General features: G+C 37.2%; 1 protein-coding gene across 4 annotated transcripts in view; it reads left to right on the top strand.

Moving 5' to 3' along the window:
* Window positions 1–12,174, top strand: part of Nubpl (NUBP iron-sulfur cluster assembly factor, mitochondrial) — a 204,382-nt gene that overhangs the window by 161,960 nt on the left and 30,248 nt on the right. For all 4 annotated transcript variants that reach the window (XM_048798711.1, XM_015491674.2, XM_015491682.2 and 1 more), the window contains one exon: window positions 11,896–11,981. In XM_048798711.1, the coding sequence (XP_048654668.1) occupies window positions 11,896–11,981 (86 nt within the window). The remainder of the gene's footprint in view (window positions 1–11,895; window positions 11,982–12,174) is intronic.

The raw sequence follows: 12,174 nt of genomic DNA, 5'->3' as shown, positions 1-12,174 counted from the left end.
TTTTTTTTAAATTTTTTTTTTTTTTTTTTTTTTTTAATTTTTTATTGTGGGTTGTTCAAAACATTACAAATTTCTTGACATATCATATTCCACACTTTGATTCAAGTGGGTTATGAACTCCCACCTTCACCCCATACACAGATTGCAGAATCACATCAGTTACACATCCATTGATTTACATATTGCCATACTAGTGTCTGTTGTGCTCCGCTGCCTTTCGGGAAAATGTTCTTTATAAGTAATGATTGATACAGAAATGAAACATTTGGAAATTTTTCTTATAAGAGAAGGGACAGAGACTGAGCAGCCAAGAGGGGAGCCATTATGGTCCCTGGTTTGTTCTTTCTTTTTCTTCCAGCAAATGGCAAAAGTGATATAGAAAACAGCCAGGCAGTTCTTAATGTTGTAATAGTCCACAGTGTGGGTCCTATTTTGATTTCTTATCTCCTGGAGAGGGAAAAGCTGCTGTGTATAGCAAAGTATTCAGCTAATTAATACGCTGAATATCTATGGGCTCCAGAAAAGCTGCCCTAACATCTGGTGTTATGATAATGAGGTGATGTCCTTTCTTCCCTAAGACCTTTCCTGTCTAGGTCCTGTTGATAGAAGGAAAGCCAGAGGCCCTTTTTCTACTTTCTCATTTAAATGAGATGGGATAGGAATTTTAAATTAAGCTACTGTAATATTTCAGTCATTGCTTAAAATGAAAGACTTTTCTGGCTTGTGAAAAGTGTTGGACCTATTGCCACACTGATTGAACTACTCATCAAAAATTCTTGAGGAAAAAACCCACACATGTTCACCCTGGTATTTTGCTCTCCATCAGTAATTTACCTGGCTTAATCAATTGTCTGTTCTATGATGACACTCTTTGTGAATTTGGACAGTGGTTTTGTGATATGAAAACCTACCCTCATGAGGGATTGAGAGATCAGAAACTTATTGGTGATGTGATAAATACGTGAATGGCCAAAGGCCTCTGCTTGAAATAGTTCCTTGATTGTAATTTACTCTTTCAAAGCAAAAGGAACAATACTGTTTGCATTGAATTTTATTGCTATATTTTCCTTACAATTTTACAATTTATAATGAACCCATACTATAAAGCTAGAAATATGCTTGAATCTTAAAAGTAGAAGACTTAAGGGGCTGAGGTTGTGGCACAGCAGTAGAGTGCTCACCTAGCACATGGGAGGCACTGGGTTTGATCTTCAGCACCACATTAAAAATACATAAGTAAAATAAAAGTATTGTGTACATCTATAATTAAAAAAATATTTTTTTAAAGTAGAAGACTTAAATTATAGATTTTCCTAGTGTTTTGGGATAGTAAATCTTCATTTATGTTTTCAGTTCCCAGATTGGAACATTAAAGGAGATAGTCTTTTGGACTTCTTTCAGGCACACTGTCTTTCCATTGCAAATGTTGGATGCAATTATAATTAATGGATACTTGGCAAGAACTTCATGATGTAGACAGAGTTATTGTTTTATTTATCAAATTTTAAAAATTCTTTTCAAAATAAATTTGCTTTGTTGTTACACAATTATACCAACTGTTAGAAAGACTAGCAACTGTATTCCACAATTTTATCTTTTAGGTCATTCCTGGTATTTCATTCTGAAACTTTAGTCCTTGTTAGAATTGGAATAAACTTTATAAAATTAAATATAACATCATTGGCTAATAAATAATATATTTCTAATCTGCAGTTAAAAAGAAATAAACTCTTCAGGGCTCCTGTATTTGGCTGAACATTCTTTACAAGTAGAAATTACAGTACAATTCAAAGAAGTAGCCTGAGAATTAATAATTTCTGAACTATGACACAAAAAGGCCCAGACTTTATAAGCATCCCCTCCCGATTTCTATATTTAGCTTTGAGAATTTCTTGTCTAAGCCAACCATCATTTGAATTCCTTGAATTCCTACCAGGTGGTCCTCTATCCTGTGTTTAGATAGTGCAGAGATCATTCAGTTTTGCTGAATTTCTGAGCATTTCCTTCATGACAAGCTAGATAGCTAAAATTCCTTAAAGGTCTTAAAGTTCAGTGAATAATATAATGGCCAATGTGTGATTGGGTTCATTTTAAAAGCTACTTTTAAATCCATCAAATATTGGAAAAAGTAAAGTCCCAAATGTAGATGTTAGAAATTTATCAGGATCTGAAGCATAGCTTGAAGAATGTCTTCACATCTTAAGTATAACATTTTTGGATATTGACTAAGATCTTCCCATATAGAGTCTCAGTCTCTTTTCCTCTCTTTTATGAAATGTACCTGGTTATATAAAGCCCAGTGTAAATGAAGTAGCAGTTCTCTCTGGATCTTTTAGCAAAAAAAAAAAAATGGTTATAAAAAGGAATATGTTGAGCCGGGCATGATGGAACATGCCTGTAATCCCAGCTACAAGGGAGGCTGTTGCAGGAGGATACAAGTTCGAAGCCAGCCTGGGCAATTTGGCTAGCATGTCTCAAAAGGAATGTGTTCCATTATTAAACAAGCATCCTTTAGTAGTGGCTTGCTGTAGTTGCAGGCAAGCTGAGCTACATGTGCTTCTAACAGAATTTGAAATGCAGAATAGTAAATCTTAGAGTTCAACATGAACAGACCTTCAGAAGAAGAAAAGATCTTTGTGAGTTGTAGAGACACATTTGTACAATGTGTAGGTTTCCCGAGGTGTTTTCTGATCAGCATAAGCATGGATACAAGACTAGAAAGAAGCCAGGATTTTATCTTAACTTTATTGGAGGCATCAGAATAGAGAAGGGAGATGAGAATGAGAATGGGGAGGGAGAGAAAGAGAGAGAGAGATGGAGGGAGGAAGGGGGAGAAAGACAAAGAGGGAGAGAGTGAGAGAACATTTTATTTGTGATAAGATCTATCTCATTCCATCCTATACTCCTGAAAATCTGTGGAAGCCTCATTGAGCCCCAGTGTCTCCTTATTGATTGCAACCTGAGTAACCCTGGTTAAATCTTTGTAGTATCATTAATGTAAATTGGCTGGAAGCCCTTTACTTGTTGAATCTATTATATTGAAGAACCAGTCTTTATTTCTAAACAATAGATATGTATCCAGATTCCTTGATGAACTTGAATTCTTAATGAAAATTCTAAAGTACAACATGTTCGTATTCATCAGTAGCTCTCAAATACTGTGGTTTCTTTAATTACTGTGTTTGATAAATCTGTTTTGGCAGCAATTAATGTAATTTTTTAAATGTAATTTGTTTCTGAGGTGAGCAAAATGATTGATTCTTTTTTTTTTTTTTCTGAATACTGGGGATTTAACCATGGGACACTTATCTGCTGAGCCACATCCCTAACCCTTTTTATTTTTTATTTTGAGATGGGGTCTTGCTAAGTTGCTTAGGGCCTTGCTAAGTTGCTGAAATTGGCATTGAACTTGTGACCCTAAATTAATAGGACACATCCCCTTTGTGACTGTAGTCAATTCTTAACTCTGTTGGAAGGTAGCATGGAGTCTACAACAGTGATTCTTCCGAGAATTATTGCTGTTGAAGTGTAGTCTGTGAATACAATTGAGGTAAATTGACTTTTAAATCATATATTGCTTAAGCTGATACTAATATTAGTAGACTTCCTTGATCTTACAGCACATAATATTTATAATTCAGAAAGTTCAAAGAGAAAGAGGAGAGCTAAAAACTACCAAAGCCAATCTACATTATGGTTAACTTAAAAATCATAAAGTGTTTGTTATTTTTTTGTGTTAAAGTCAGAAGAAGTTGAGTGATTCTTTTCTTCTTCTATTTTTATGCTACTGGAATCAAACCCAGGGCCTCACACATGCTAAGCATGCACTCTACCACTGAGCTATATCCCTAGCCTCTGATTATTGTCTTTTGCTGCAAGTCTATCTCTAAAAAAAAATTAAGGAGAATCAGTAGCACTAAATATTAAAAGCACTGTGAGCATTAAGAATAATAGTTAATGTTTGTTTTTAGTCTTAGTTGGTTTTGCATTGATGGGCTCAGTAGTTGTAAGATATAGAATTATTCCTCCAGGTATACTTCTGAGCAGATTTTGTTGTACATGTTTATGAGGTTCCAACCCTGAAGTTCTCAATCAAACTTGGGAATTAGATTCCATCTATGCCCTGGAGACTAGAATGCATAGTTGAGTAGTTCCAACAGTGGTGTAATTATGATCAGCCTAACATCTGGAATAATTAGTTTTAAGTGTTTAATTACTCTGAACTCTGACCCAAATCCAGATATACAGTTGTAGATTTTCCTCTTAATAGTAAAGAGAATTAACAATTAAGATAGTACTCTAAATTATTTTGTAAGATGTTTTCATATTTTTCAGAATCTACCAAGATGACCTTTCTCAGAATTTGACAGCTGATAAAAAGCAGATTACAAGTTGGGAAATATATTTAAATAATATTATTTGCTAGGACTTAGACATTTACCTTAGAAAATGGATAGAGATTTCTCAATGGGATTCTTGAGATGGGCAATCAGTCTCCCAGATAATCCCATTTATTGCAAACTGAGCATTCTTTTTTTTTTTTTTTTTATGCTACTGCTGACATTTTTTGCTTTTGCTGACATTTCCTTATGGTCAGTACAGGGAGCACAAGTTTTCCAACATCATGAAACTACAGTGACATCATTAGTGAAGTTATAAAGGAAGAAATTTCTAGGCGTGTTCATAATGGTTCACATTTCATGAGCCATGAACAAAATTAAAATTTAATAGGAAGAAAAGCCAAGAACCATAAAGATAAAATGTAACACCAGGGTTTGGATACCATTTTTTAAACTAAGAGATACTAATAAGAAAAAATTGACATAGTTCTTTTAAAGTTAAAAATTTGGAATTAAGATATATAAATTGATTAAGGATTAAATTTAATTTTATTGGAGGTTTTGTTTATTGTTTATTTATTTCTTCTCGTAAATTCTAAATGCCATTGTTGGGCTGTTTGAAATGGTTATTTACATGATGCACTACATTTTAGTGCAACATGAAGAGATAGTGATTTATGTTGGACCAGGACAGTATGCCAAAGGCTGATTATATTGTGATCAAAGACTTAGTCACTAATTTCTATTAATGTGGTTGGTAGTTCCAATGAAATGTTCACATATTTTGTGAATATTAAATGGGACATACTGGTTGTCCTTGTCAAAAAGTTATTAATTTATGTGCTATTCAGACAGCAAAGAATCTCAGCTAAAATGAATGCTTATTTGTGATTTTGTTAGGGTTAAGTATAGAGAAATTCAAATCACTTTAATCCCTCTCTCTAGTGTCTTATAGCTATTAAAAATAATGTCAATGAACATAATTATTATTTTTTCATATTATTTTTTATAAAATAATGAAATAACACTTTAAATAGACCAATGGAAATAAATTCATTTTATAGAGGAGTTAATTGAGATGTATTGAGATTTACTGAATTTTTTGAGGTTGTATAGTACATAATGCAGAGCTCTTGACTCTTAATTTAAGGAGTTACCAACTAAGAATTCAAGCTGCAGTAATCTAGGATGGATAAGTCTGAAAGTAAAAGAAAGTTGTTAAGTCACTGATCTTTTGTTAAGTGCCTATTTTGTGTAAGATATTACATCATTATTTTTGTTTGACTAAAAAGATGAAAATAAACATGACTTCCCATTGTGTTAACTTGTTCACTTAAACAAAATACATAAGGATAGTTATTATAAAGAAAATAGGTTTATTTAGCTCACAGTTTTAGAGGCTGAAAACCTAAAATCAGGTAGCCCCATCCATTTGGTCTCTGGTAAACACCTCCTTGACTATATCACATCACGGTAGATGGCATAATGGCATGTGGGAGTAGGAATCACATAATAAGACAGGAAGTCTGAGAAATTGAAAGGGTCAGTCAGGCTCTCTTTTATAACAACTCTCTTTTGCAGGAACTAACTGGGGTCCTATGAAAATTACCTTATTTTTTTTCTAAAGACAGCATCCCCAATGAAAGCCTGATTATTTCCCTAAAGGACCCATCTCTTAAACGTTCTGGTCCCACCTCTTAAAAGTTCTGTCACGTCAGAGTCATCATAGGGAGGACCAAACTTCTACCAAATGAACCCTTGGGGGACAAATCACATCCAAATCTTAACAATCATAAAGCTATATTTTGTAATGATAGTGCAAATAGTAGACAAGAGTGTATAGTAGTATATATTTAAGGAGAAGATTTAGAGGGAATAACTAAGGAGTTTCCATATGTATAAAAAGAATGGCTCTGAGATTGAGAGGCAATACTTCTTGAAGGAGAGGGCATTTCACATTGACCTAAATGAGATTATTTTAGGGCAGTCAGGTTGAGCAAGGGTGGTTTTGAAAATGTTTAGAGGTAAGTGGGAATGCTATATTATATAATCAGAGATAAATGAGACCTTGGAGACCAGTACATGTAGTAATTTTACAGCTATGAAAACTGATACCCAGAGTGATTCTGAGTTATTTGTACAAGATTAGTCACATAGCTAGATGGGGCCAGAGCTAGAATTCATCCCTTCAGAATGGCTGAAAATGAAAATATGGTGAAACATTGACAACAGAATCTAAAAGGTAGCAAACCATAGAAATATATCAGATTTGTAGAGTATAATTTTTGCAGAAATATGATTTCCATCCATCCTTAAAATAGAGGAAAAAGAACCATAGTTTGTTAGGCAGAATAAATTAAAATAGGAAGATGGCTGTCCATGGAACAGTTTGAAAGTAAGATGCAGTTGTCTGACGGCATATAGGAAAATGATCTTCTCAGAAACTTCTAAGACATTTTAATAATAGCAATAAAAAACATAATAATGGTGATGATATTATTAACAATATCTATCATTACTGAATGTGAGGCACCATATTAAGCTTCTGTGTACAGTGGTTTATTGTATTATTTCAGTCCTAATTTAGTCAGCTTTTTCACTGTTATGACCAAAAGACCTGATAAGAACAATTAGAGAAGTTTTTCTGGGGGCTCACAGTTTCAGAGGTCTCAGTCCATAGATAGTGACTCCATCCTAGGGGCTGGAGGTGAGGCAGAGCATTTTGTTAGAAGAGTGTTGTGGAGAGAAGCAGCTCAAGACATCACACCAAGGTGGAGGTGGGGGAGGGAGAGAAAGAGAGAGCCATACAGACACACTAAGCTTAGCTCACCAATGTATACCCCCAGTGACCCACCTCCGTCAGCCACACCCTACCATCCTGCAGTTACCACTCGGTTAATTCCTGTCAGGGAATTAATTTACTGATTGGGTTAAGGCTCTCATAACCCAATAATTTCTCCTTTAAACCTTCTTATATTATCTCACACATGAGCTTTTGGGAGACACCTAGTATCTAAATCATAACAGATCTTGAAATCTAAATATCACTGTGTCATTTTGTAAATGAAGAAACTGAAACTCAGGTTAAGTAATCCCTGAATCACAAGGTAATCAGTTATAGAATCAAACTTCAAATCCTTGTGTGTTTGAATTCTAAAGCTGGTATATCTCAAACTTGAATAATGAATATAAACCCTCCTTCTAAAGGGAAAGTAATTTCCTCCCCTTATCCCATATTGATTCATTTTTATTATAAAACTAGTTACTTAAATAGATGTAAACACAAATTCCTTTTGTTTATAGCTCTTATATAATTAAAAACACTAAAAACATAAAAATATAAGAAAACTTACAAAATCAATGAAATTCAAATTAGTGACATTTAATGTGAAAGATAAAGTTTTGCAGAAATGAAAATGCTGATTGCAAGATGAATTTATAGCTTACTGTTGCACAGACTTTTTTTAAGTTTGTTATGCTTATATTACCTACCATGTACTTGGTGAAAACTAGTTTCACCCACAAATTTTCTCTATTCTAATTTCTTCAGAATATCCCTTCGGACAGTACTTTGTAGTGTCATTTGTCCTCCACTTGGTATAATCAGTTATTGTTAATTCTTTCTCTATTTTCATTAACTATGATAAACCTTACAATTTGGTACCAATTTAATGGTTTGGGGTTCTGAAATGTCCTAGCACTGTGTATTTAGTTAAAAGGTTTTGGCCAATCATGTGATCTATAACATGTTCATGTTAATTATTTTGGGGTTATTATCTAAAAGAAACCACATCTTTGTACTGCAAAAAATTCCAATGTAGAAGAAACCATAAAATTTAAGAAATTTATAGCCTCTGTCAATCATAAATAGGCCTTTGTTATTCTCACTTAATGAAAAAATCATACTTCAGTTTTTCTCAAAACTCTGTATCCATCCCAATAGGTATCTGGTTTCTGTAAGGCTAAAAGTGGAAATCTAGGGAAGCTTCCATCTCTGTCACTTAAGTACTGCCTTAATTCAAGTCACCACTATTTTGAATCTGAATTCATGCCATGGCTCTCAGTTTATCCCCCACCAAACCATCTCTACAATGTGAGTTTTCTAGAATATAAACTTTAGGGAGTTGGGGTTGTGGCTCAGTGGTAGAGCATTCTCCTAGAATGCTTGAGACATGGAGTTTGATCCTCAGCACCACATAAATATATGATAAAGATATTGTGTCCACTTAAAACTAAAAAAATAAATATATAAAAAAGAGTCCTTGTCTTTAAAAATTTTTTTTTTAAAAATAAACTTTTGGGGACTGGGGATGTGGCTCAAGTAGTAGCACGCTCGCCTGGCATTCGTGCGGCCCGGGTTCAATCCTCAGCACCACATACAAACAAAGATGTTGTGTCCGCCAAAAACTAAAAAGTAAATATTAAAAAATTCTCTCTCTCTCTCTCTCTCTCTCTCTTAAAAAATAAAAATAAAAAATAAACTTTTGGGTCTCTACTTAGGAATAACCTTTCCTGGAACTTTTCCTCAATGCTTCTAACCTTTCACCTCCCACCCCATAGTGCATCATCCTCTGTTCCTTCCTGTCCCTCCTTTATAACTTCAGATGCACATCTCTGGTTTAATACTTAGCACTTTGTGTTGTAATCTTTGATTTTTTTTTTTTTTTGGGCGGGAAGGTCTCCCAGATAGATTATTAGCTTCTTGACGTAATGCCTGCTTTATGCATGTCTCACTAGCACATTATGTGAATGGGAAGAGGATTCAGTGATGTAGTTATGATTCTTAATCACTGATCAGTTGTGATTTTAGAAGTGAGGAGTCTAAGGCAAGAGCAAAGTACACATTTCCTCATCTTTCTTATTTATACAAAATCTGTATGAATTACCTAACTCATGGAGTAGACTCTTTGAATCTGTAAGGAACATAATGTTAGAGAAGTCATGTTTTCATGAAGAATTAAAAGATAGCATTGTTTTGGGGCTAGGGTTGTGGCTCAGCAATAGAATACTTGCCTAGCACATACGAGGCCCTGGGTTCCATCCTCAGCACCACGCTAAAATAAATAAAGGTATTATGTCCAACTACAGCTAAAAAATAAATATATAAAAAAAGATAGCATGAGATGAATGTTAACTGGTGGGCAGGAAACAGTGGAGGGGGTGTGGGTATCCCATACAATCAGGTCAACCAGGTTCATAGGTAAGGGGTATTTTTTTTTTTTTTTATGTGAACATATTTATTAGACAGGTTAATTTTTAATGACTTCAGGAATATTATGGGGTATTTTTTAGTATGGTGTTTCATGTCAGCCTCACAAGTGGAGCAGAATGGCCAGTCTTCTGCCAAAAGGGCCAGAAAAGATGAACAGGCCGATTCTGGGGCCTGACTGATGCCAGGAGCCCGGATGTTGATTGTTGTATTGAATTTAGAGAGAATATCTCAGCCCAGCAAAGGAACTGGACATTGAGGCATAATTAGGAATGTCTGAGAGAATGGGAAGTTGTCTATGGAACAGAGTAATAGGGGAGTCTTTCTTGGATAGATGGTCTTTCCTCCTACCCCAACAATAGGAGAGGTGGACGGCACTGTTTAACCCCAGAATTCTGTCAGGCCTAAGAAGGTAGCCCCGGTGTCAAGGAGAAAGTCAACCTTGCGCCTATCCACCTGAATCTGCACCCTGGGTCTCTGTCTATTGATCATTATGGCTGGGGACAAGGACCCAAGACTCCGTCAATTGATTGCCATGCCCAGAAGGTCAGAGGATTCCCTGGCCATAGGCCTCCTACGGGATCTAGGACAGTCAGAGCCCCAATGACCTTGTTGTTGATATTTAGGGCATGGGGTACATGGAGTGCATAGTGTGGGGCATGCCCTGACCCAATGTCCCTCCTTGCCACACTTGAAGTAGGCGCGGCGGGGGGGGGGGGGTGGTTTGACCCGCGGTGATGGGTGATGACCCGAGGAAGCACCCTGCAGGGCCTGGGCTAGCATCTGAAATTTTTCAGTCTGGGGGGTGGCAGGGCTTTGTTTGAGCTTTTTTAGTTTGGCCCAGATGTCGGGGTAGTTCTGCGAGAGGAAATATGTCATAAGGACATGACGGCCATCTGTGGTTTCCGGATCTAGGTTACTGCTGAAGGGCTTTCGTAAGCTGATCCAGAAATTCCGATGGGGTCTCTTGTAATTTTTGGAAATTGACGGCCTTACGTGCCGCTTTTTTGAGCCCAGCAATAATACATTCAAAGAATCAGTCCCTACTCTGTGTGCCAACTTGTATATTATCTGGGGCAGCAAGTGGCCCCGGAGGGTGACTGGGATTAACTCGGTGAGTTTCATCCGCATGGGCTCTGGCAAGTTCCCAGACTCTGGTACGTTCCTCAAGAAGGAGAGTATTAGCCAATAACATATAAGTGAAGCTATAAGTCTGGAGGACCCATTGAAACTCTCTTCTGTGGTGAATGAGCCCAACCTTTGCTCAAGTTGCGTGAGGTCATTCATAAAGAATGGGACATGTACCTGGATAATGCCCTCAGGTCCAGCAACCTCTCTTAAGGGGGTCATGGTTTGTGGGACTAGTTTGGGAGGATTAAAGTTGTCGGCCGAGTCAGGGGGAGCACCTGAGGGGCTGGACGGAGCCAACGGGGGAGGTCGGTAGGGATGGGGTTCATCTGCTGGATAGGCTGGGGTGAAAATGAAGAAGAGAAAAAAAGCCTCAACATAGGGGATCTCCTTCCACTTTTTTGAGCACTCGCAGAAGTTAAACAGATCTCTGAGAATTGTGGGATCTAGGGATCCTCCTAGGGGCCATTGACTTTGATTGTCTAATTGATAGTAAGGCCAATCTTGTGTGCAGAGTTTAATAAGTGGGAATCTGCATGGAGGGAACAAGAGGCCCCCATAGTTCAGGAGAGGGACAAGAGTGGTTAAGAGAGAGAGGAGTGCCTGTTCTTCCACCCCTCAGTACCTCCCACTCATGAACCGGGTTCCAGAGAGTCCACCGTGACTGTGAAGGTCGTGGTGCGGTGCGTTCTCTCCTCCAGATTGGGCGTCAGAGGTTTTCCAGATGATCACGGTCAAAGCCCCTGTGTAGCCCGTCTGAAGTTGGATACCCCATAGGGGAACTCACCTACTGAAGAGCCAGTGTTGTGTGAGTAGCAGCAGTGCTCGAAAGAGTGGACGATGATGGCAAGCCTTGAGAGAGGGGGCCCTCGAGCACCAAGGCATTCCCCATCCCAGGTTTTGGTACCAATGAAAGAATGAACAAGGCCCGTGGTCAGAGAAAATGCCCGTTTATTGAGGAACAGCTCTGCATATTTATAGAGCCGGGGGCAGTTTGACAGTTATGACAGTTTAGTGGTTGAACGGTTTGACAGTTGGCATGGGGTGCTTTCTGATTGGTGGGTAAGGATCATGTGAGTCAGCAGAGCTAGTCTGATTGGTGGGTAAGGATCATGTGAGCCAGCAGGGCTCACCATTGGATGACTCTTCTTGGGGGATGGGGAAGTTAGTCTTTGGAGCCCGGCCGACTCCCAACAGTTTTGTTTCTCTTTTGGTTAGGTGCTGTGATTGTCTCCACACCCCAAGACATTGCATTGATGGATGCACACAAAGGTGCTGAGATGTTTCGAAAAGTCCATGTGCCTGTAAGCATCGACAGCTACATTATTGAAAAAAAATGAAACTCTTCTAACTGAAGAAGCAAGTAATTGAAGAATATAGTCTGAGTTTTAATTTAGTCCAGTACAGAAATTTTTATGAAATTCCTAGTTCATATTTATGGTCACTTTAAAAGCTCTTATAGGTACCTGTCTATACATTATTAATTAAGAAAAATTC

The sequence above is a fragment of the Marmota marmota genome, unplaced genomic scaffold, assembly GCF_001458135.2.
Source record: "Marmota marmota marmota unplaced genomic scaffold, marMar, whole genome shotgun sequence".
Lineage (NCBI taxonomy): Eukaryota > Metazoa > Chordata > Mammalia > Rodentia > Sciuridae > Marmota > Marmota marmota.
This window is presented reverse-complemented; position numbering and strand designations above follow the sequence as displayed.